The sequence below is a fragment of the Podarcis filfolensis genome (genome assembly GCF_964270895.1).
Source record: "Podarcis filfolensis genome assembly, chromosome: 15".
Classification (NCBI taxonomy): Eukaryota; Metazoa; Chordata; class Lepidosauria; order Squamata; family Lacertidae; genus Podarcis; species Podarcis filfolensis.
The window spans coordinates 38383249-38409532 of record NC_139618.1 but is presented as its reverse complement, the minus strand read 5'-3'; the positions used below and the strand labels follow the sequence as shown (position 1 = coordinate 38409532).

Genomic DNA, 26284 nt, shown 5'->3' with positions numbered 1-26284 from the left:
CCCAGGTATTTCACCTTCTTTGCTATCATTAAACCAGTTTCACTCTGGAACTTTTCCCTTTCAACAGCTGTTAGATTTTTGTCCAGTACTTTCGTTTTCTGTTTGTTCAACTTAAAACCTGCTACTTGACCAAATACTTGTATTAGTTCTAAAACTCTTTTCGTACTAGTGTCTGGCTCTTGTAAAGTTAAAACTAAGTCATCTGCAAATGCTCTCAGTTTGTACTGTTTAGCTCCGACCTGAATCCCTTTAACCAGCTGATCCTCTCTAATCATGTTTAATAGAACCTCCAGGACAGATATGAAAAGTAGTGGGGATATTGGGCATCCCTGTCGTGTCCCTTTTTCAATAGCAAATTCTTCAGTGACCACATTATTTACAATCAGTTTTGCTTTTTGCTCAGAATAAATTGCACTTATACCATTTTCAAAACCTTGGCCTACCCCCATCCCTTGGAGATTCTTTTTCATAAAACTCCAAGAAATGTTGTCAAAGGCTTTCTCCGCATCCACAAATATTAATACTGCCTTAGTATTAATATTAACTTCCAATAACTCCATAATGTCTATTATATTTCTCACATTATCTGACAAATGTCTTCCTGGAAGAAAGCCCGCTTGGTCTTTATGAATCTCCCCCACCAAAACTCTTTTCAGTCTTTTTGCCAAAATATCTGCAAAGATTTTGTAATCCACATTGAGTAATGATATAGGGCGGTAGTTCTTGGCCTGGTTCTTCTCAGTCTCTGTCTTTGGTATAAGCGTAATATATGCTTCTTTCCACGAATCAGGTGCCTTTTTCCCCTCCAAAATTTCGTTACAGACCTCCTTCAACGGTTGCATAAGCCATTCTTTCAAAGCTTTGTAGTATCTGGAGGTCAGTCCATCCGGTCCTGGAGATTTTCCCAATTGCATATTTTGAATGGCTCCCTCAATGGTCTTTTTGGTGTTGTTACTGAAGCGGTGTTAATTAAGAATCTTTTTCATTTCCACAAACCTAGCCAATATTTATAAGTTTCTTGAGGAGCAACAGTTCAATGGTGAGCCATCTTCTGTAGAAGAAGAGAAGAGTTTGGATTTGATATCTCGCTTTATCACTACCCTAAGGAGTCTCAAAGCGGCTAACATTCTCCTTTCCCTTCCTCCCCCACAAAAAACACTCTGTGAGGTAAGTGAGGCTGAGAGACTTCAGAGAAGTGTGACTAGCCCAAGGTCACCCAGCAGCTGCATGTGGAGGAGCGGGGAAGCAAACCCGGTTCACCAGATTACGAGTCCACTGCTCTTAACCACTACACCACGCTGGCTCTCCTGTAGCTCCTCAGCTCTCAAAAAGGGAACAGTGACAAAGTGCAGACCCACAGATCATCCCTCTCCTCTTCAGAAACCCATTTCCTTCTTACCACAACCCCTAGAGTGTCAGTCTCAACAACTCCATCCCAGTGACCTGTGGGTTAAGACAAGTATGTCTTCTAGTCCCTCTGTTTTTAACCTGCATTTGAATTATCTCTTTAGCCAAAGTATATGCTTAAGACTGCTTGGTACAGAAATCCCTTTGAATTTAGAGAATCAGTCTGGGGTGAAGGGTTAGATTCCCATCTCCATCCTCTTCTCCACAGCACCAGCCAAATTGGAGGATGGAGTACTTCATCTGCTTTTTTATAAAAGCAAAATATAGTGCAAATTCCAATCACAAAATTCCCATATCTTGTGTAGCTTAGCAACCCTTAGATCAGGAAAATGGTGAAGCAGGAAAGGAGTAAACAATTCATTTCCCAGTACCAATTCTTCAATCTTTTTAAATCTCCAAAGCATCCAGATGGGGCTGCTAATTGGGGTTTTTTGTGCGGAAACCTGTCATCAGAATTATATATCTTTGGCACCATATCCAGTTTGGTCTTCACTGGGTCCCCTCAGGAAGGGAGTTGTGAATGGATGTGGCTGGAAGGATGGACAGAAACTTCCCACCTGTTGATCACCTGATGCCATGTGATACCAGATGAATCAACCTTGAAAAGGATCAGGAATACATTCTCTGTTTTCCCTTTGCAGCCCCAGCTTGAAATAGGTCCAACAAAGCTGGGGAGAGGCCCTGCAGGACTCACAGCAAGGTGGTCTCTGGTACCTTCCGTAGCAGCTTTGCATCTGGAGTCAATCAAGGTGAGGCAAAAATAGGCCAGAAAAAGTAGGATGCAGGTCTTGTAGGACCCACAGTGAAAACAGAACAGCAGAGTATGACAAACTTGGCAAATTTATATGCTGAATCAAATGGTGGTGAATTTTCACAACATCACCAGTTGCCTCCATGTGGTGCTTCTTGTGACTCTGATACTGCACAATGTTGCTTTATGAGACTTGTTTTTAAAAAGAAGTACAGTTATTATCTTGTTGGAAGTTGCATCTGTTTCAGTTCCATAATTATGCTCCATTCCTTTCTCCTGCTTAATTGAGTTAGGAAAACCTTCAGTGTCTACACACAGTTAAATATTGTGAATGGGATTTGTATTTTTTTTTTAAGAGATCAAAACTGCAACCCCATCACGTTACTCTGCTACCTTTTTCTCATTTTCTTTGTGGCATCAAGGGTGGTTGAATTCAGGATGCATCTCTCAGCATCTTACTTGCCTGTATAGTAAATTGTTCCTGGGCCCTTGATCTTCCATCAGATTGCTTAAAGTCCTGACCTGTCTCTGGCTGTACCCTTCCTCCACCTTGACAGCAAGCTTGGCTTTCACTTACTTTCAGTCTGGTGAACACAGACAATTTGATTTTTGTAATTCCTGCTCAAACATCTGCGCCACAGTGAGAGGTTCTCGTGCAACACGGGCCAGGAGGTGATACAGGTTTTCCTGGGTTTGAATTTTGAAACAAAGAATGTGCAGTTTCCAATGTCCCCCCTCTCCTTTCTTTGATCGATAGAAACTACAGCTGAACCCTTTGCTTTAGAAGAATTCATCCATTCCTTTCAACCCTGTAGCCTGTAAGGATAACATGCTCTCTCATGTCTGCTTATTAGAGATGAAACAACAATTCTTTGAGTTCTGAAATGTTAACTTGAACACAGTATAAACTTTTCTTCGCTTTTTGTGCTTAGGCAGAAATGCATTATGATGAATTCTGATTGTTCTGAAAACAGTCTGTATGTGGTTGCATTGAACATTCCCCCTGCTTTGTTTGCACAATGCTTGTGGGGAGGTTAGACGATGTCTGTTATTTATTAAGCTTCCCCCAAAGAATCCTGGGAACTGTCATTTGTTAAGAATTCTGAGCATTGTTAGGATACCCTATTCCCTTCACACAGCTACAATTCCCAGAGTTTCCTGGAAAGAGCAACCTCTCTGGGAATTATAGCTGTGGGAAGTACCCCAGAGAGTTGCCTGCAAGAGAATGCAGCCCTCAGAATGAAAAATAAAACCCTCTCCCCAACATTAGGAAGTCATGGGGTCACATGGGCCAGCCCCATTCCCTGCCACTGATACATGCATCGGCCATGCCACCTGCCACCTGCCATCAGCCAAGTATCTCTAGATACTTGTATCAGTACATGCGTAGAGCTCCTCCATGCAAGGCAGACCCCAATGGACATGTGTAGAGAGCTCCTCCACATGTTAACATAATGTGTGGGTAGTTAGGGTGTGACTACAACATGCTGTAGCAGGAGGTAAGCCACCCACAATGCGTGGGGGGAGTTGTCTGAAGCCCCTTTTATGTGTGTTCAATTTCAAACATTGCTCTAAGTATGGAGAGGGGAGCAGTTTCATGATATATAGTCAAAAGGGTTAGTCAATCAACACCCACTACTACTGGATTTTCCCAGAAACACAGAGAGCTCACCACTCCTCATGAGCTGGGTTCAATTTGGATGTTTCCCAGTGGATGTTTCTAGAAAAAGAGGTGCCAGAACTCATCATGATCTCCTCCCTCGTTCTCTTCTAATGGCAATGGTGCCTGCCTGAGAGGTGCTGGAACTGAGTTCCAGTGAGTTCCAACTGGGTGTGGGGGAGAGCCCTGATGCTGCCTTTCTGTCCAAAAAGAGGTGCGTGGAGAGTCACAACAGGTTCAAGTCATATGCATCTTTCTTCAGCCTAATAATAAGAGGTGTATAAAATTCTGCATGAGGTGGATAAAGTAGACGCAGAGCTCCATGAAGTTGAATGTTGGGGAGTTCAGGGCAGACCAAAGAAAGTACTTCTTCACACAGCACATAGTTGAACTATGGAGTTCACTCCCATAAGAGGCAGAGATAGCCATCAACTTGGATGGGTTCAAAAGAGGCTTTAAAAGAGACAAATTCGTGGAGGGTGATGCCATTGGTGGTTACTAGCCACAGTGGCTATGTTCTACCTCCCCTGTTGGAGGCAATGTATTTCTGAAGACCAGTTACTGGGAATCTCAGGTGGGGAGAGTGTTGTTGAATTCAGGTCCTTCCCACAGGCATCTGGTGGGTCTGATCCAGCAGAGCTCTTCTTATGCCCTTTAGCTCCTTCCTGCAGATTAGTACACTGTTATGTGCATGTGTCGGTAACAAAGCAGCCCCCAGCATCTCTTATCAGCAGGTGGGAAGCTGCTATTACCATGTCAGTATTTGTGAAATTGGGAAGAAAACAATGACTTTTATATGTTGTGCATTTTTCACCTTCCCATCATTTACACTCGCTTGTGGGTGCTTTTTTTCCTCCCCATGGCTACTTAATACGTTACCTTTACAAGTCTTGACTTAGGCCCTTGTTGAATGCCAGAAGGAGCTCTTAAGTGATTTATTCCTGCAGATCCAAACATCTAATGAGTAATGCTGCAGCAAGCTCCCTGGATAGAGGCAGCACGTTTTACTACTGATTGTCAGAAGCAATAAAAGAGAGAGAGGATATGTTTGCAGTTTTCTGTGCTTTCTGCTCGCCGAGATTTTGTCCTGAATTAACCTCTGCAAAATACCTTGGATGAATAACTTTGGAACCATTCTTCCCAAGTGCAGCAGAGAAGCAGGCAGAAGGAAACAGGCACGCTGGAGCTGCTACAGCAAAAAAGAAAGAAAGAAAGAAAGATTGCCTAGAGAGGTACAGGTGACCCACTGCTTAGTCAGTGTCTGAGGTCTGATCCACAGGGAGTCCCACAAATTGTTACAGCTCCCACTGTATTGACAACAACATTCATGCAATTACAGCAACTAGCATTTTCTTGCTTGTTTTCATCCCCTTTGATTCTACTCCTGCTGGCAAATGGTAAGAACTGGAACCAAAGGAAACCAATGCTCATTTATGGCAATCTTTTGAATCAACTTTGCATCATGGGCAATTTTCTGCCTTCACTGTTAAAGGCAGCATCACTCTCAATACCAGCTGCTAGGAGAGTACTTGTCGTCCTTACGTATTTCCTGTAGGCCACTGTGAGACTAGGATGCTGAACTAGATGGGCCCTATGGCCTGATCCAGCCAGGCTCTTGTTATGCTATTAGCCCACGTTTTCTCTTAATTCCAGAATAGCAAAGAGGGTTGTATCCAATGTTAGTCATAGTGAGAGTAGACCTACTGAGATGACTGTCTTAGGGTCTAAGTTGCTGGATACAACTCAAAGTGTTTTTACAGGCTGCGGCCCTAGGCAGGTACTCAACAGGTGTACACTTCTTGCATGTGAAGGGAGAAGTTGGCAAACTTGTGCACATTCAGAGTACAACGTACAGCTAAGGATAGGAGACAGATTCAATTCAGTTCATAAGTGGAATTCCACTTGAACCACAAGGCTTTGACATCTCTTCTCCCTGTTCATCCTTCGAGACCACCACCCCAAAACACACACACTTTGCCTTTTACCAAGTCACACCACTAATGTACCCAGCTCTGTGTAGACCAGAGATAGCCAAAGTGGTGTCCTCCAGATGTTTTTGGATTACAGTTTTCATCATCCCTGACATTGACCTTGCTGTCTGGAGCTGTTGGGAGTTGTAAGGATGCTGTCATTGGCTTGGGGGTAGTTGCCTAGGAAAGTATAACGACAAGAGAGAGGCTATAGAACCCAGCCTCTTGGATAATGGCATTGTCCCAAGTGAATCTCCACCCTACCTCTCACCCCCGTCTCTCCCACTTCCTCATTCGTCATTCTCATCATCTTCTCTACGGGTGCTACTACGTGCCCTCTGTCTTTGAGCTCTTTGCTCTCCTATTTTTAAGGCTAGGAGATGGAGGGTCTGGAATGCTTTCTAAGACACTGTGTCAGTCAGCTGCCATTCTGGTCGTGCCTCCTCCTCTCCCATTATTTCCCAGCTTTTCCCCTCATCTGCCTCTGAGCTGTGACCTCCCTCAAACCACTGTTGTAAATCTATACTGTCTTCCTCTTCCTCCTCCCTGGAGGGGCCAGGATGGGGAGGCGGTCTCCACCATTCCTCATCTGCCCAGTCCCTGACATCAGTTGTATAACAACACTTGGAAAAGCACCACATTGGCTACCTGTCTAAATTGACTGGCATTGGCTCTCAAACAGGAGTCAGTCCCAATCATATCTGAAGATGCTGGGGGACTGGATCTGGAATCCTTTTTGTGTAAAACATGTGCTCTGCTAACGGCCCTCCTGAGCTGCTCCTGAGAACCAGGGATCTCGCCCAAATGGTGTGGGATGGGACATAGTGTGTTGCAGTAGAAGGGGTGAAATCAGAATGACCATCCTTCACCAGCAGCAGTTCCTTCCATTCATGCAAACCAACTTTAGACCCAAGCCATTGAGGATCGCCTGGATCAAATCCATTGGTCTCCATTGGACTTCTGTCAGCACTCATTTCAGAGTGGGAGTCCCATCTGACCATTGGGAACCAGATCCAACTGCACCTTAAAAACAGGCGTTGTCACCACCCACCTCCCCCTTGTAGAGATCTGTCCTTCATTCCTCAGGCAGGGCATCTGCTTAGAGGGGAAGTTGATTAGCAACATCATTTCCCCCCTTCAATTCTCTCTGCACAGGCTGTCTTGTGTCTTTATTTACGTGACTTGTCTTCCACTACCACCCTGCAAGAACTTCAAAAGGAGAAAATTGCACCCAAAGACTGACATCTTAGTTTCTTGACTTGCAAATGTCTTGACTTATATTCCAATTATTTGGCTGTAGGTCTTCTTGTCTGTCCCAATGGAACAAGATGTCAAACAATCCCCTTTATTACTGTCTACAAACCTTCCAAACAACTGGTAAGCCTATGCAATGATTCAAGCTTTATGTTCCCTAGAATACACCTTAAGTGTAAAATATGTAGGCTATCTTTCTTGATTGGCTTTTATCTATCCAACTCTACAAAAACACTAGAGTGATATTTGGCTCCACAGCAACATGACTGAAGTGAGAGATGGACGGACCCATTAAAGTCTAGTTTGCCCCAGTTCTTAGAAAGGGCAGGATAATTCTTTCCCATGCTGGTATCAGGCAGATATTTAATGGGAAATCCTTAAAAATCCACCACGAAAGACACATTTAAAGCAAGCGTTTTAAATAGCTTACAAGATGGTTTGAGGGTGTTGTGCTGTTTCCACCGTGCCCCTTTTCTAAAATATGTATTAAACTTAATAAAGCTGTTTAACCAGCCAGCCAGCCTAAGCCTGGGCTTCTTTCCATGTGCTTTCAATGCACCGAGAGCAAGTCTCCCTGGGAAAGATGAGAGTTGATTATATTCTGTAGCTCCCAGGGAAAATTGCATGGGGGGAGGGGATGACTGTCCCCATGTAAACCCCCTGGGAGTGACAGAACGTCATCATGACCCATCACTTCCAGGGAGGCATGCGCTACATGCCTTGGTAGCATGGGGTGGCAAGGAGCAGAATGTTAGCTGCTCAGGCTGGAGGTGGAAGGGAACACATCTCCAAGGTCATGGGATGTTGCAGATCTTCCCCTATGACAGGGGTTGGCAAAGTTTTTGTGGCTTGGGCCAGTTCATGGTCCCGCAGATGCTGCGGTGGGCCAGAGCGTGTGTGCGCACACACACACACATGCGCAAATGCTATTTCCAGCACTCCTTCCAGTGTGGAGGAGGCGTCCACAGCTTCCCATTGGCTGCAAGAGCTTCCTGCAGCCAATGGGAAGCTAGCCAGTGTCGTGGAAGGTGGTCCCCGCTCTGCTCCACGCTGGTTTAGTGCGGCGAATGGGAGCCAATGGAGCAGGCTGCAGGGGTCCCCAAGCGGGCGGCGGGGGTCCATGGGCCAGTTAAATGACCCCCATGGGTCGCTTGTGGCCCATGGGCCTTAGGTTGCTGACCTGTGAGGACAGAGAGAGAGGGTGCACCTTGGAGGCATGGTGATCTTACCTTGTACAGCCCACCCCCATCATGGACACCTCTGTAGTCCTTCCCTCACTGATGTCGGGGGGCATGCCAGAGACATCTCAGGGGAAGATATGGATCCAAAAGATCCTCTAGCCATCCCAGTCTCCTGACCAGGAAGGTAAGGAGGCAGCCAATTTCGCCCCATGCTGTGTTTGTCACAAACAGCACTGCTTCCAGATCTTTGCATCCAAACCAAATTGGGGACCATGTATACTTTTTCTTAAGATTTAAAACTCTAATTAAGCATGTGATTGGGAGAGGCTGCCTACTTACATCTTCTCCCACTCCTCCTTGCTGCCCAACTGCCCCTGCTTTGGACAGTCTGACCTGAGATGATCTGAGGCTGCCTCAAGCCACTCTAGACAAATCCCAAGATGAACCAAATTGGACCAATTCGGTTCAGGATCTGGGATCTGACCAGAGTTGGTATGCAGCCACTCTATTGTTTAAATGGTGTATATGTATATTTCACTGAAAATATGAAATCGTAAGTCATTCAGTTTTTATTTTTCCCAAGCAAGTAGAATAATTGGAGTGGGGCTTCTCTGTGTGGAAATGCTTTCAATTTTCTGCTGAAAAGTGCAAAGGAATGTCATATTCTACTGAGAGCCGTAGTGGTATAATTCAGGCTGCATTCCTGCTTTGACCTCCATTTCATCCAACACTGAAAGGCTACCTATATGTCACATCCATTCATTAATGCTTTTAAGTTGTCGGGCAAAAAAATAGCTAACGTTGGCGAATTGCAGTGGGACTGCTGCAAGACTGCTCTGGAACAAGCAATTTGTGGGCTTCCGTCACCATCATTCATGAAGCGGATTTAGGAGAGCTTGACTGGTTCCTCCGCACAGAGCATATGGGCCGGGGGGGGTGCCTTCCCACCTCCTTCCCAAATCCTAGTAAGCACTGGACTATGGGAAGGAGGTGGGAGGGCTCTTAGAGGGTCCTAGAGTCCTCCAATCTCCTTCCCAAAGCCTACTTAGCTCTTGCCCAACTTTGGGAAGAAGGTAGGAGGGCTCTAGGACCCTGCCAGAGCCCCACGCCTCCTTCCCAAAGCATGGCACCTCTATACCTGGCTTTGGGAAGGCACTGTAAGGGCTGTGGGGATCAACTTTTGGCCTTGCACATAGCACCATATTACTACAATCCACATCTGAGGAGGTTAACCCTTTCCCATTCCACTGTGATTCTCCACCCCTTTCCTCAAAGCTGCTATTCCCCCAGAAGTAAGCTGCTATTTGCAGCAATGGCAGTTTCTTCTCTCTGGGAGAAATAGCAGCCGGGGTTAATTTTTAATGTGACTGCACCACACCATTGTGGGGGAGAAAGTTACCTCTGCTCCCTGGGTGCTCTGGTCCCAATCCTGAACAACTCCTGTCCATGCATGACTGTTACCTTTAAAGGGAAATATAGGCATATTCAACTCTTTCATACATTTAACATGGGGATTGGCAGCCTTTATATTGCAGATATTAACATTTTGCAGCTTGAAGTGCCTGGATGCATAAAACACTGACTCCTTTTGCAGTAGATTAAAGCATTGTCCAGGCCCACAAGTTTGAGTCAACGCTTTATTTGAAGAACTTCCTTCAAAACAGAACAGAAAACAGAAAATGTTACCGCCAAACAGTTCTATAAGATCTTGTGCATGTCCAGCACAGGTTCAGCATCTTATAAGAAATAACTTTTTTTATTATTATTTACTGAATTTATATACTTTACTTCTTCCAAAAATCAAAATTGTGTGTCTCTCCCATTCCAACCTGCACCAGCCTGCCTAAGGGTCTGCAGCTCTTGGAGAGTCATTATTACATCTTACTTCCACTCTGACTAGGAGCTGGTGTCGTGGGCACTACGCACACGTTACAAGCATACATGTATATGCACATTCACCCCAGCAATTAGGGACATAATGTACTGTCTAGTTTGGACCTTTCCAGTAGAAATAATTATAAAGGGATCCAGGAAATGCTGGCCTCAATAAACTTCCATTGCCTTTTCAGAGTCTTTGAAAATACCTCTTACCTTTCGGGGAATATAATTTATTGATTAATTGAATGCATTTATACCCTGTCTTGAGAATATCGCTCAAAGTTTCAAGGCAGCTAACAATATATCATAAACCTTTTGCAGCCTGGGGCCTGCATAGCCTCATAGGTAACTTCCAGTGGCCGCATGCCAAACCAAAGACCAGTGTGGGCAGAGCAATTGGTACAACTCTCACCTTGAGACAATATGCTGCTTTTCAGCCATGCAAAAGTCAAATGTTCTACACACACACCTCACCCCACCCTCCACCCAGACAAAAAAGAGCCATTATTACACATGCCATCCAGGAGTGTGGAGCAGGACAGGTGAGAGTTGTGGCCTAGGGAGAGGGGCATCATCTGGGGAGAGGCCCAGAGGCCAGATAGACAGGCCTGGAGGGGTGCATTGGGTTTGTGGTCCCCCTACCCTAGCCTAACCTGAGTCATAACTTCTGACTTACTACTGAGCCTTACATTGGTCTCCTTTTGGCCACAATTGATGGCTCTTGAGGGATGCCTCCTCTTCTTTCAAGAATGACTACACTATGTTAATAGCTCTCCAAATCTTGAAAAACAAAAGAATGAATCAGGGGGCCCATGATCACCAGCTTAGCTCTGAAGTTTGCAGCGGTTAAGCGCTCAGCTCACGAGCTATTTCCATGCCTTCTTTCTACTCAGCTGAACTTAATTCACTAAGCAAGTGAAGCCAGTGAAATCCTTTTCTCATTTTATTTACCTTTCGAGCAAGGTCACTTGCCTCGTTAGGCTCTTCTTTTCCCACCTCGTTTTTATGAGCTGTGGTTTAATTTGGCAGAATTAAACGTGCCGGTTGCTGGCTTTGCAGCTGCTTGCTGGCTACATGCTTCTCCTCCTCCTCGGAGGCCAATTTTTTGTTTTACAAAGGAGGCAACTTAACGGGGAGACTGATGACATGTCTCGAGAAAATCTAGTGCTATAATTAAAACTTGCATGGGAGACAAGTGGGTGGCATTTGACTTCCTGCCGCTCATTTTAATATACTGCTCCTGTCTGTCTAATGTGGAAAAACCGTGATGTGACTCAGGCTGCAGGCTCCTTCTCTCCCTCAAGGGTCCTAGTAGGGAATGGCCACTAATTGGTGATTAACCAGATTCTCCATTATTGTGTTCGCTAGGCGGGGGTTTGATTGCCACCCCAATGGTTGCAAAAATGTTATGCACATTATAAATTGCTTGCAGCTCTGCCTTCCGCTGCCAAAGGGCAGACTGCTTAGCGGTCTGAGCATCAGATACCAGGAAAGTGGACAGGAGAGGGACTTTTTTTTTCATTCCTTTACAGGTACAGGGCATTTGCTATTGCAATAAATTTTCAGAAATTGTCCTTAATAGTTAAGGGGGTTGAAAGTTACTCAATCAAGGGTTTCCTGAATGCATCCTTTTTATTGAGCATTGATAATGATTTGTGCTGATAATGTTTTGGGGGAGCTCACACATGATCCTGATTTCAATACTCTGGGCACCTACAAAGGTTTTTTGAGGGGAGGGATTCCCACAGCTTTATTCCCAGTCAATGCATATCCCATAACTTCCTGCTGATAGCTCAGTCAGTAGAGTATGAGACTCTTAATTTCAGAATCATGGGTTCAAGCCCCATGTTAGCCAAAATATTCCTGCATTGCAGAGTTTTAGATGAGATGGTCCTTGTGGTCCCTTCCAACTCTACAATTCTATTATTCTATATAACGTTTTACACTACAAATGTTCTAGTTTGTTTTTGTTGTGTTACAGCTCCTCCCAGCAGGAAAATTGTGGTAGCGTTGGGAAAGCTTTGCAGAACAAACTAAAGCTGAATAAATCCACCACTATTGCACTGTTACTGTATCAATAACATGTTGCAGAATGCACCTGCAATGACCGCTCCCCGCTTAAAACGGGGGGTGCCCTTTGCGTGGACGCGTGCAGCCCCTAGATCTGGAGCGGCTCCATCAGCATAGGCTTGGCTTTGCCTTCCCTCAGGTGGGATACCTGGAGGTCTCCGCCTACCTCAGTCAGTTGTCCAATCCCACCTGGGGGAAGCGTTGCCAAGGAGACCAGGCCAGGTAGGGGAGGGATTACCTGCCCACACAATAGAGGGAGGATCTTACCTGGGAATCCTCACTTGGCTCCAGAGCTTCTCCCACCCTACCCACCCTCAGTTAATGTCCTATTTTGCAGGTTAACTTTTCTTACAGGTTTTGCAGGTTAACTTTTCTTCACAGGTATGCGGGCGCTGCTACGTTAAGGTCGCTGTTAAAGGGCCGGAAAGGAATTTCCCTGCATTGGCAGGTTTCGCCTTTCCCGTAGCAAAACGTCACAACTTTGGCAGTATCAGGCCTTGGGCGGAATCCTTTTGTCCATCTTCCTCTTTGCGGCGGCGATACCAGGGTTCCCTGTTAAAGGGGTTTTCTGAAGGGAGGCTTTGACCGTACGCCGAAAGGTCGTCATTGCTCTCCCCTGCGGCGGCGGCGTAACGGGGGCGGCTATCTCTGCTTGAACATATGTTCTCCAGAGCCGGCCCATCCCCCCCACACACACTGGATAACCCTGATGCTCCCTAGGTCCCCGGCTGGGGACTGGGGAGGGAGAACGCCCAATGCCTGAGCCAAGGTCTACCCACATTTGAAATTTAATAAAGTTGTGGCCAATTTAATCCCATAGCACGTTGTCTTGAGTCGTTATTCCACATGACGGGGGGACCGCGTGGGATCTGGGGACTCCGCCTGTCCACGCAATAAAAACACCAGTCTGGTTGGGCCCCAGAATTACACATCCTGGAACCTGAGGAGCAGCCATCCTATAATGAATTATAGCGAGAAACTGCTTGACGGCTCAGTGATCCGTTGCTCCCCAGAAATCATTGTTCTTACCATTCTGTCATATCTTGTAGATTTGCAGAAGTTCACAGGAATTTCTTTTTGGTATATGAAAACATTTATTTTGCCTGATCACCCTTTAAACTGCTGGCTTATTGTACTGATTTTGCGCATCTAGAAACGATTGGGGAGTCTCAGCTGCTAAAACTGTAGCATTTAGACAATTTTTGAACATGTCCGTTGCTAGAATGGAATGGAATGGAATGGAATGGAATTTACATTATTCCATTGGTGGGTTAAATGTACTACAGGGTGCCTCCAGACTGCCATTTATTCGCAGGAGGGATTCAAGCACATACCAGAAATTTAGAATGGTGCAATTAAAAGTGGGTTAACAAAACACTGAAGTATGCATGGTAACATCTTGATAGCAAGTGCAGCTCCCTCTGCAGAGGTGCTATACGGTTCTCCCTGTGCCTCAAAGGACAGGTCAAATGGTTGCCATATTCAAAGTCGGGAAGGAATTAGCCTGCAAACAGAATGGCCCTGTTTGGAGGTTTCGCCTTCCTCATAGCAATAGTCGCAACTTTTGGCAGATAAGGCATTGGATGGAATGCCTCTAGTTTAGTATGAGGTTGGGGTGCATTTTTTTGGTACATTTTTGTACATTTTTGTACATTGTTACCCATTTTCTACATAAATGTACAAAACAGGTAACAAAGCTTGTTGGAAATGTAAGTGTAAGGATGGGGATCTCTACCATATGTGGTGGGTATGTGATGAAATGAAAAAAATTTGGGAGCTTATATATAATGAATTAAAGAAACTTTTTAGATATACCTTCCCAAAAAAGCCGGAGGCATTTTTATTAGGAATAATAGGTGATGAAATAAAAAAGGAGGATCAGAAGTTACTCCAATATGCAACGGTGGCAGCTAGGGTTCTTGTAGCCCAAAAATGGAAGTCATCAGAGATCCCTACAGTTATGGAATGGCAGGCAAAATTATTTGAATATACGGAATTAGCGAAAATGACATACAAAATTCAACACCAAAAAGGGGCAAAGTTTATAGAAGATTGGAGTAAATTTGTAACATATATAGAATGTAATTGTAGAAGTTTAAGAACTACAGCAGGACTAATATAAATCTTGCGACGTGTACAGAAATGCAAAAGAAACTGTAAGAGAAGAGGTATTTCAAGAAAACCGCAACTGGGAAGGAAGGAAGTCGAGGCGTGATTTAGTGCAATGTAAATAAGATGATATTAAGAATGATTGTAAAGATTGTTTTATATATTTTTTGTTTTTGATTTTTGTTTATTGAAAAATGTCAATAAAAAGCATATTAAAAAAAAAAGTATGAGGTTGGGGTGAAGTGGTGCAAGACCCCTATCCCAAACAGGTGCGATCGCAGGGTACCCCATTAGAGGGGTGCATTGGGAAGACTCTGTCCAGAAGCCAAGCGTGGTGGCAGACAGGCCACCTAGGGAGACCTGCATCTTGAGGTGGTTCCTTAAACCCGGGTACAACCCTGCTGAAGCATCAGCCCTCCATCAAGAGGTTGAGAATGGATATACACCCAGTTCCTGAGCCAAAGCCTACAAGTGTAATCAATAAATGTTGTGGCCAATTTTAAATCCCAGAACATTTGTCTTGTAAAGTTTGTTAAAACTATTGACATCCTGGCCCTGGTCCCCTGGGGGCGAGGGTCACTGCAAGTGGGTCTGCAATTTCCACATTACATTTGAGCTTTCACACTATGCAAAAGCCACTTCCAGAACTATAGTGGAATATAGTGCGAGTTGAGCACTCATTTCTGTGTTTTTTTGCTTCCAGAAAAAAATCAATTTACAATTAGCATGGAAATCATCACCAAACTTGTGCTATATTCTGGCTTTTGCATCATGTGAAAGCTCAAATATAACGTGGAGATTAACAGGGAAATTTTGGGGAAACAGAATAAGCTGCCATGTGAATGCAGAGATCTTTCCCAGTCTGTATCTACATTGGAATTGTTTTTCATTGCTTTTTCATTTGTGTATTTGCTGCGCTGGGCTCCTTTGGGAGGAAAGGCGGGATATACATTTCATAAATAATCAATAATAGAGCAGGATTTGTGTACATTTATGCAGTACGAAAGCAAAGAGTCAAAGCCTGCTGGGTTGACATGAAAGGGCACAATGCATTTTCCCCTCACCAAAGTCCTTCAGCATTTGGAAGCATCGCTGGTATGCATTTTTCATGTTTACATCACAGAGCAATTTGAAAACAGCAGGGGGAACCCTTCTGTGTGCCTGTGTCATGCACGTTGCTAAACATTAAGCCACCTCATTAAGCGTTTCACGCTTACAGAACAAATGAGGAAGCAACGAATTGTTAAATTTTGCAGGGATCTTTGCTTGCAGGCAGACGCCGCTGTTTGGAAGCCTGGTTGTTGTCACTGTATTTGTGCAGCAAGGGCAGAACAAGCCAACAAAGAATCGCATCAAACATGACCAACTTCCCACACATAGAATGAAATAGTATATAAACTGATGGTAAGCTGTACACTTGTCTTACATATGCAAACAAACTACGTAGCTAGGGGAGTGCTTTAACATTAATCATGGTTTTGGTTTTTTTAATTATTTTCTTCTTCGTATGATGATGATGATGATGATGATTAAAAAGATACATAACATAGCAAGCCCAGCCCCAATAATAGACATCAGGTTGTCCATCAACGTAAATAATCCTTATTAATCCATAAAGTCCACCATATAATGGCCCGGGAACAGCACACAAATTACTTAATCCATCACAGATAGTCATTCCCTGGGAAGAATATACCGTATTTTTCGCTCTATAGGACGCACCCGACCATAGGACGCATCTTGTTTTAGAGGGGGAGAACAAGAAAAAAAAAATCTCCCCCTCTCTGCTCAGCACCCCTTCAGCGAAGCGGCAGGAGAAACAGAGCCCCTTCCATTTCTCCTGCCTCTTCGCTGAAGGGGCGCTGCGCAGAGAGGGGGAGAATTTTTTTTCTTCTTCTCCCCCTCCAAAACAAGGTACGCTCTGTGTGTTCAAGGCACGTTCATGCGAAGCCTCCGGAGTGCAGCGGGAGTTCCCGCTGCGCTCTGGAGGCTTCAGGCGGCTACCCTGGAAGCCTGGAGAGTGAGGGGGGTCGCTGCGCACTGACCCCTCTCGCTCTCCAGGCTTCAGTGAAGGCAAGCTGAAGCCTCAGGAGTGTGGCGGGAGTTCCCACTGGGCTCTGGAGGCTTCGGGTTCCTTTCGACCTGCTCTTTGGGGCTGGTTCATAATTGAACATAAATATACATTGGAAATGGCTGTGTATAGTGAATACTTATCTACTTTTAAAATTCTCATTCTTGATCTTATTTCTTCCTTTTCTTTATCTTCTTCTTGTTCTTTTCTTTTATATTTTACCTTTCATTTCTTTTCTTTATTGTGAATATTGTTTTGTAGAGGTGCAAATAATTGTAAATATGAAAAGAGGTAAAATGTTTTCTAATTTTCTATTGGTTACATGTATTTTCCTTTTTTGTATATTTGTATTTTTTTCTAATTTGTACTCAATAAAATTAAAAATAAATAAATAAATAAAGCTCATCACGTGTCCATCTCCTCGTCCCACTTGGCGGCGTCAGGCAACTTCATGTTTTGTCACATGAAATCAAGGAACATGGAGGCCTGCAGTAACCGGCCCAGCCTCTGCAAGTGCCGTGTATGGTAGGAGAGACTCCACAGCTGCTTTGATCCCTTCGTATTGCAGGAGGCTCTCTGGCATCTCATGCTTGAGGAGGGTTTCCACCACTGCCTGAGCCTCGAGGTAGTTCCGCGAGTTTGTGTTCCACATGATGGAAAACTTCAACACAGCCTCTGGAAGAAGGGGTTTGGGGAAGACACGTCAGGAAGGAGTGCAAGTTGCAGGCAGCGTGGCCACCTTGAACCAACACACCTCTCTTGCGAAGCGTAGCCAGGTCTGGGCACACATCTGACCTGTGCCTTTCTTCAAGGCAGGGAAGCAGATCCAACACCCCTCCCCACCTAGTAGAAACAATTAATGGTGGGAGGGGTGACTGAGTTTATTCCAGACTACATGGCTTGCAGGAATGGGTATTATAATATTTATAAAAGTACAACAACAATATGCATTATAATCTTTGCTCTAGTATTACAGAGCTGGTGGAGCTAATTTGAGGCTGTATACACACCATACATTAAAAGCATTATTGCTTCTCCCCTGTAAGAATCCTGGGAACTGTAGATTACCCTTCTACCGCATAGCTACAATTTGTAGCACCCTTTACAAATTGCAATTCCCAGGATTCTTTGGGAGAAATGCACTTTTAATGCCTGTTTTTCCTGCAGCAGGCATGCTCAGCTACCCCTCTGAAAGCTCAATCCCACAGAAAGCTGTGACGGCCACCAACTTGGATGGTTTTATGCAGGAAAGGCTATCAATGGCCACTAGGCACGATGGCTATGCTCTACCTCCAGTCAGTGGCAGTAACGTTTGTGAATAGTAGTTGCTGGAAGATGCAGGAAGGGAATACAGAATGCTCTTGTTTCCACAGACCTCTGGTTGGCCACTGTGAGAACAGGATGCTGGACTAGACAAGCCAATGTGGCCTCATCCAGCAGGCACTTCTTATGTCCTTACGTGGTTCAAGGGTAGAGATTGTGAGAAGGCATCTTCCAAAGCAATCCCACCCCGCAAATAGCTTTGGAGCCTTCTTGCCTCTAGCCTAGCCCTCACCCCTTTTCTTGTTCCCGCTGGAGTCTTCTTTTGCTTGCCACGGCTGCAGGCTCTCTTCCGGCCAACGCTGCCAGTGACAGATCTTAAAAACTTGGGGTTGGTGAGATTCGGCAATCGCAGCACCTTGCGCCTGCTGGACCTCCTGAATGGAGCGGGTTGTGTCTTGCTCCTCGTGAAGTAGGGTGAAATGTGAGGAGTGTTGCAAGCCGGTGCAGAGGCAGAAGGTCTGGCCGAGATGGTAGAGCATGGTTTCTCTGTCAGGGGCTTCTTCCTAACCCAGTGGAACACCAGTATCATATGCCTCTTAGATGGGTTGGACATGCTGAAGAAGGTGCTGGAAGCCCAAAGACCAGGGTGACTTCAAAGCAGAGGACGCAGCAGGCAGTTCCCTATAAATGGTGCCAAATCCAAGCAAATGTTAGCTCCAGTCCTGTTAAATCGATCCAGCAATTATGAACGTTAAATAAGGGATTAATTCCTCAGGCAGTATGAAAAGACTTTCTGTGACTTTTTAATAGATGGGAGCCCCCAACTACTGCCACTGTTGACAGCCTGTTGCCCCTTCACTCTGCTTGAATGGGTTATGTCACAATGGTTCCTTCATCAGGTGTTTGTGAGCATGAAAATGCTGTTGGGAGTTTCAGCAATGAAGGCTCAGGCATAACAAACTGTTTGAAAGTCTGAACATTTCCTCTTTTTTTATTTAACAAAATTTATATACCACTTTTATAATTTATATACAAATTATTAGGAGAGTAAGTTATTCCTTCTTAAACTTCTATCCCACCTTTCCTCCACAGAGCATACACACTTCAGTCTCCACCTTCTCCATTTTATCCTGACAGCAATACTGTGAGCTAGGGCCATAGCTCTGTGGTAGTACAACTGCTTAGCATGAAGACGGCATCAGGTTCCGTCCCCAGTATCTCCTGGTGGGACTGGGAGCGCTCCCTCTGCACTTCGGAGGCTGAAACCAAGGAGTCTGCATTCGCTCCATAGGACGCACACACATTTCCCCTTAATTTTTGGAGGGGAAAAAGTGCGTCCTATACAGTGAAAAAAACGGTACTTTAAGTCACACTGTTCAGTACAGCCGTATCTGCAGATATGCTTTAGGGAGCTTATCTTTAAGACCAGTTTCATTTGTATACTGAATAAATGGCCACCATAGTGCATACAATTTGTCTGGTTTTTCTGTTCCTTTTATCTCTTTTATTTTCTCAGTGACAGCCTTTCGCTAGACATTTCTATATCGTAAGTCAAGGGTTCCTTCCAGGTTTGAGCTATAGAGAGCCGAGTGGCCACTAAAAGAAAAGTCAATAAAACCGAAGTCTTTCTATTAGTGTTTAGGCATTCAAAGAAGGGCAATGAACAAAATCAGGTTAAGAAATCCCTGGGCTCCCGAATTATTTTTGATACTTCCAAGGAAACCAGTCCTCAAAATGCCTGCTTTTCCGGACAACCCCAACATACATGATAATAAGTCCCCTTAGTACCACATCACCATGAGCTTCATGGCTGAACTGCGGGCAATATATGAGCAAACTGAATCACTATGCAGCACCACAGCTTTTCATGTACAGTATTTTCTCTAATATATGCAGAGATGAATTTTGTTAAGGCCAAAATGCCTTAATTTCCATTGCATTTCACCTATGCCCTGCCCTAAATCTCTCCCCCAAACCCTTTAAAATTCAGCCAAGGCCCCCATTTGGTTGTTGACTACTGCCTTGTGACTAATGACTCATTCTGGTTTCATAAACCATGGTTGCACAAATTGTGATTTCATAAACCATGAAACAATTGCTGTGATTTGGTGTACACTTTCCTATTTTGCCCCCCTCAGGCCCATGAGCAGATCAGAAACTTGACCTGTGGATTGACACTGCATAAACTACAAGATGAGTAGCTTGTTCTGGAAGACTTACTGAATAATAAAGACTTGCTGAATAGGGACGCGGGTGGCGCTGTGGGTTAAACCACAGAGCCTAGAACTTGCTGATCAGAAGGTCAGCGGTTCAAATCCCCGTGACGGGGTGAGCTCCCGTGCTCGGTCCCTGCTCCTGCCAACCTAGCAGTTCGAAAGCACGTCAAAGTGCAAGTAGATAAATAGGTACCGCTCCAGCGGGAAGGTAAACGGCGTTTCCGTGCGCTGCTCTGGTTCACCAGAAGCGGCTTAGTCCTGCTGGCCACATGACCCGGAAGCTGTATGCCGGCTCCCTCGGCCAATAAAGTGAGATGAACGCCGCAACCCCAGAGTCGGCCACGACTGGACCTAATGGTCAGGGGTTCCTTTACCTTTACCTTTACCTTTAAACTACAAGATGAGTAGCTTGTTCTGGAAGACTTGCTGAATAATGACGTTGTCACGTGGCAGCATTCAAAACAAGCAAACAAAGAAACCCAGAAACTATACCACAATAAATACTAAGTGGTATAGATTTACAGATTACTTGCATCATTGAAATGGCTACACTCCTTTCATTCCATTAAAAAAAAAATCCCCCAACTGTCTGTAATTTGCATGTTCCAAGACTAAAAATAACAACAACAACAACAACAACAACAACAACAATAATATAGGGGGAGAAAGAAAAAGCAGGGTGATCATTTGGTTCCTTAGTGCCATCTAGTGCTGAGAGACTTGTTGGTTTTGCTGCAAAAGACTTAGATCAAGTTTCATTCACATGGCAATTTATTATTTTTGAGCTTCCCCATGATTTAAAAGCCACTTCCAGAAACGTAGTGGGATAAAGTGCAAGTTTGCCACTCTTTCTGTGTTATTTGTTTCCAGGGGAGGGAAATCTGTTTGCAAATTACATGGATTACTAAATTACATGGATTACAAATTACTAAACTTGTACTATATTCCAATAGATTTCTGGAAATGACTTTTAAATCATGAGGAAGCACAAACAGAATGGTCAATCAAAACAGAATAAACTGTTATGTGATTGTAGCCTAGCATAGCTACCCCACTAGTAATTCAAATATTTGGTATCCATTTCACTCATTAGTCTACAGTGGTGTGTGTGTGATATTGGGAGCATTTTTACATTGGATGCTTGAAGCCATTATGTTGCTGAGAGGCTGCGTAGACATGCTGCCACTCCAAATAGCAGTGGTATGTTTTGCATGCAGAAGATCCCAGGTTTAGCCCCTGGCAACTCCAGTTAAAGCCAGAGTAGCTCCACAAAGCTACTGATGCCATAACAGGCATGTCCATGATGAGCAGTGATGTTGTGTGATGTCATAAAATGTGCTTGCTTACAACTTACTTCTCCCTGCACACAAACATTCTCCTTGGACTTTTAGCACCTAAGTGACCTCCCCGGGGTGCAAGCCTGGGCAGTGTGCATGGAGGTCCTGGGCTGCCTAGACAAGAAGAGCCCCCTTTTAGTCTTGCTGACGGGATCCAAAGGAAGAGAAAGCAATATGTTTGGCACCAGCTTGGCTGCAGGAGTTGCCAGAAGAAGGTGTACAAGGTGCCATCCAACCGTCTTAGGGACTCCACTGTGGATTTGTGTAGGGTTACTCCTTAGTCTTCTCTTCTCTCAAAGATATCCCGCAGGACAGCAGAGGTTTAGGATCAGAGTTTTCCTTCTCCTAGATGGTCTGCCTTTCCAGGTTGATGAGCCCCATCTGCCCCTCACTTTCCTCTACAGCACGTGCAGAAACCCCCTCTCTTGGTCTTGACCACTCAATCCACCAGAACCTGTCTCTACATGTCTAAATCATCATCATCATCATCCAAGTTCCGAAGTCCTTTATAGGGCATGCAGGAATCTTGATCCATATTCTCCTCGTCACATAAAAAGGTCATCCCTATATTGTACTGAGCTATTGCCTCCTCAGACACAGCATCAACAATCTCTGAAACATTTCATGGTGATTTCCATCACACAACTATATTGGAAAACCTATCCCAGTCAGAGTCCTAAGCAACTCACTGTGTCAAGAAATCAACACAGCAACCAAAACTGCACAGATTTAAGTGACGGATCGATCTTCCATCACATGGAAGCCAAAGCCCAAATTGTTTTCTATGGTATTAAAGTTAAGGAAAGGATGCTCTCTGGGTAAAAAAGAATCCCCAAGAGTTTTATTTTATAATTAAAGATTTAAAAGGGAGAAATAATACATAATGAATCTCCCAAATTCACATTGTAACATATTTATTATTTATTCTAATATCCTCATCCTTCTTAGAATTCTTTCTAAAGGGGACCTGGCAATTTTAAAATGGAAAAGAATAAAGAAAGACTCCATTATTAAGCAACTAACCCCATATTTGAAAAATATTCAACCTCCTGAAGCATAAAAGTCTATTGCATTATATATGCTGCTGTATATTTCTGGGCCAAAATAAATATTTAACTTTCAGGTTGTTTTATTTTTCCCCAGACCTAAGACAAATTCTGGGGTTGCCAAATTTTGAGGGGGTCTGTGGGCATATTTGGAATTTCCAGAGTGCTGTGAAAGCCTCTTCTTACTTATTCCCTGTGCCCCCAGTAGACAGAAAGAGAGAAAAAACACAGACATAATCATTTGCTTTTCCATGAGGTCTGGGTAAAGGTCAAATCCAGTAGCATTAAAACATCATCTTGAATTTTTGTTTCACATGGGGTCTCTCCCCACAGCAAACACACAATATTCAATTCATACCAGTAGACTATTTAGATTGGTAGATTATTTAGATCCATTCCAATCTGCGCTCAGGCCTGGCCTGGGAATGAGTTGGCCTTGGTCACCCTGACTGATAGGGCAGGACAAGGGGAGCGAGACTTTGCTCCTGATTCTCGGTCTCTCAGTTACTTTTGATACCATTAACCATGGTATCTTCCCAGACCAGCTCCGGGAATTGGGACTTGAAACCCTGTATTACAGTGGTCCTGGTCCTACTTATAGGACCTAGTCCAAAAAGTGGCATGGGGAGAGTGCTTTTTGGACTCCTGGCTATGGGGGACTACGGGGTGCTGTTTATACCCAATGCTAAATAATTTCTATATAGGTAAAAAGGTAAAGGACCCCTGTAAGGTTAAGTCCAGTCAAAGGTGACTATGGGGTTGCGGCGTTCTTCTGGCTTTCAGGTAGAGGGAGCCGGCATTTGTCCACAGACAGCTTTCCAGGTCATGTGGAAAGCATGATGAAACCGCTTCTGGCGCAATGGAACACCGTGACAGAAACCAGAGTACATGGAAACACCGTTTATCTTCCTGCCACAGCAGTACCTATTTATCTACTTGCACAGGCGTGCTTTCGAAATTCTAGGTTGGCAGGAGCTGGGACAGAGCAATGGGAGCTCACCTGGTTGCAGAGATTTGAACCGCCAACCTTCTGATCAGCAAGCCCAAGAGGTTCAGTGGTTTAGACCACAGTGCCACCCACGCCCCTCAATTTCTATATGAAGCCACTGGGAGTGGCCGTTAGGCGTTTGGGAGAAAGGTGTCATCAATATGCTAATGACACACAGCCCTATTATTCCATAGTATCTCAATCAGGAGAGGTTGTGTGGCCCCTGGACTGGTGCTTGGACACAGTGGTGAGGTGGATGAGAAAAAATAAGCTGAAGGACTGTGAGTGACTCGGTCCTCTGTCAGACAACTTAGTCAACTGCCTGACCTGGATAGGGTTGCACTCCCCATGAAGGAGCAAGTATAAAGTCTGGGAATGATCTGGCGCTTTCTCATGCAGCACAGATGTTGACTGGAGTGAGAGGCTGTCAGCATGCATGCAGCACCTCTGCTGGTTGATGATTTGTTTCTGGGCCAAGTTCAAGGTGTTAGCACTGGTATATAAAGCTTGAGGGCAGCTCGCTTGCAGAATTGTCTTGTAAATCTCAGGTCTGGTGCTTGCCAGCCCTGCAAAAGGATTGACCCAATACACAGATCTTCATGAATCTTCAGGATGTTTACATAAGAGGACAACAAATCACAGCAGGATGCATCTGTGGGCGCACATCAGATTCATAGTTTTTAATCGTTCAGTCAATGAAGACCGATGTAATTGTGATTTGATGGTGGCTGGAAATGGAGGCAGGTTGAGGGGTGGGTTTCAGCAGAACCTGTGTGTGTAGGGATGAGGAAGAAATTTGATTCAGTTATCATTTAAAGCAGAACCTACAGGTGAAACTCGGAAAATTAGAATATTGTGGAAAAGTTCATTTATTTCAGTAATTCAACTTAAAAGGTGAAACCAATATTTGAGATAGACTCATGACATGCAAAGCGAGATATGTCACGCCTTTATTTGTTATAATTGTGATGATTACGGGGTACAGCTTATAAAAACCCCAAATTAACAATCTCAGAAAATTAGAATATTAAATGAAATCAGGAATTTTCTAATTTTCCGAGTTCCACCTGTATCTAATCTGCACATCCTGAAACAATGTGAACCGAAACACAGCCAGCATCTGAAATTTGCACTTCTCCAAATTCTGCAACTCTAGCCAAGTTTTGTGTATGAAAATGCATATGCTAGAGTAAAGTATGCATAAAAGTGTATATGGTAGTGGAAACCATGCAGAAATGCATGTTATTAGGTGAAATAGCTCTGCAAAAATGTGTACATTAGGAGAAATTTACATTACAATGCTAATGAATTTTCATGAGGACCTTCTTTACCAAAAATGCAAACTGATATAGGAACACAAAGAACTGGAGAGTGGGAAAATGAGAAAAATTGACACTGAAATTAATAATTTGTCCATCTCTGTTCTAAACCTATCTCTCCCCCCCCCCATTCTCTCCGATTCCTGCTGTACCCCATTTTCTCCCCCCCACCTCCTGCTGGTCATTCAATTTTCCTCCCCCCCCCCCCCAGTCTTCTTGATTGTTCTCTTTTCACCCCTAACCAATCAAAGAGAGGGGGGATGCCTCTTCCAGCTTTGTCCTTCAGCTCTATGTACTTTTCAAGGGAAAAGGGAGAGGAATTGCTTACAGGTTGTGTGTGTGCCATGGTAAGTCCTCAATAACCCACAGGCACCACACTGCTAGGGATGGATGAATGTATCAATTTCACTTTCTCATTTTCCCCATCTGAAGTACTCCAGATTTCTTCTTCAGTTTGATCCATAAAAAGAAGAAGTAGACCTCATGAAAATTCATTAGCACTTTTGGTGCATCTGTGGGCCTAAGAAATGCTTTGATGCTCTGCTCTGGTTGTGTTTCCATGCTTCTCTTTATCCATATGATTGAACTCTGGCCTTTTTTTTATTTAGAACATCATCATATTAGAAGCTTCTTCCCTATAATGGGAGGTGAGCAACTGTAGTTGTAATACAAACGTCTTTTTTTCCCCTGGGGTGTTTTCAAAGCCGCCTTTGAAATGTTTGAAGAGAAAAGAAGCCTTCCATCCAGGCTGTTTGAGCCAAAAATGCTGGCAAGGGCTTGTAGAATGAACCAAGCAAGGGCATTCATCAGAAATACAAAAGCAACAAGAAAAACCAGCCTCTCTTTCAAAAGAAAAAAGCCCACAATAGAAAGCCACAATGAGTCTGTCGCATTTCCAGAGCCAACATTTCTCTCCCCTCTCTCCATTCCCCCCTCCCTTTTGTTGCATAGCCCTGCCATTTTAAATGGGTTGGTGATGCAGTCTCTGTGACAGAATATGAAAAGGAAGCAAAGTAACTATAGGTTTGGTTTCAATACATCCAGAGGAACTTTGTACTTATTTATAAGCAGACTCGATCTTTTGCCTGTCAGAAAAAAAAGAAAGTAAAAATGCCCACCAGTTTCAGAGCTTTTATCACATTTTCTATGACCAAAAGCAATCCAGGAATGGTAAACGACAAAGCTTTGTGCCCGATGTTAGTCACAAAGAAGACCCATTGAAGCTAATGGCCATGACTAACTTAGGTTCATATGGATCTACTCTGAGTAGTACTTAGTTATTTGTTTGTTCATTTGTTTCACAAAATTTTTAAGCTGCTTGGTTACAACAAAACCTCAACCAGGCTACAAGAAGAGTAAAACGTTGAAATTGCCACTTTAAAAAGCAACTATTTCGGTTTTTAAAAAATAATGTCTATTGAGTTTCCAAAAACAACAACATACACACAAGACAAAACAAAGAAACACAGAACAATGACAGTGTGCAGCACATTATTGCATTTAGGATAAAATTAACAGAATGTTAAGGACACTTTTGCAGAATCGTAATAAAATAGATTCCAGAAAGGAAGCTTTTTTAAAAAAGTAAGCAGCACTTATCAATAAAGTAATTTCACCAGGTAAGGTTTTGCCCTCGGAAAGTGCTTATACTGTTACCAGATAAGCTGTATATGATTAAACATTTCAGCACAACACTAACTCTCGTGGAATTTAGAGGATAAACAGAGAGAGGCACCGAGTGAGAGCAATGAGAAAACTAAGATG

At 44.0% G+C, this 26284-nt stretch overlaps 2 protein-coding genes across 2 annotated transcripts in view; one reads left to right on the top strand and one right to left on the bottom strand.

Annotated features, from left to right (window-relative positions):
- Positions 1-26284, top strand: part of LOC310750486 (uncharacterized protein) — a 116623-nt gene that overhangs the window by 76354 nt on the left and 13985 nt on the right. The gene's annotated exons all lie outside the window — the stretch shown is intronic.
- Positions 16659-18659, bottom strand: LOC310750689 (uncharacterized protein). Its single transcript, XM_083589201.1, has 2 exons — positions 17907-18659; positions 16659-17026 (listed from the first exon to the last, which is right to left on the bottom strand). The coding sequence occupies exons 1-2, from the start codon at positions 18151-18153 to the stop codon at positions 16821-16823; spliced, it is 453 nt and encodes a 150-aa protein (XP_083445327.1). The 5' UTR covers positions 18154-18659; the 3' UTR covers positions 16659-16820.

Coding starts and splice junctions, on each gene's coding strand:
- LOC310750689 (XM_083589201.1), bottom strand. CDS start 18,153: ATGCTCTACCATCTCGGCCAGACCTTCTGCCTCTGCACCGGCTTGCAA. Junction 17,027..17,906: donor CAGCGGGAACAAGAAAAGGG/GTGAGGGCTAGG, acceptor CCCTTCTTCCAG/AGGCTGTGTTGAAGTTTTCC.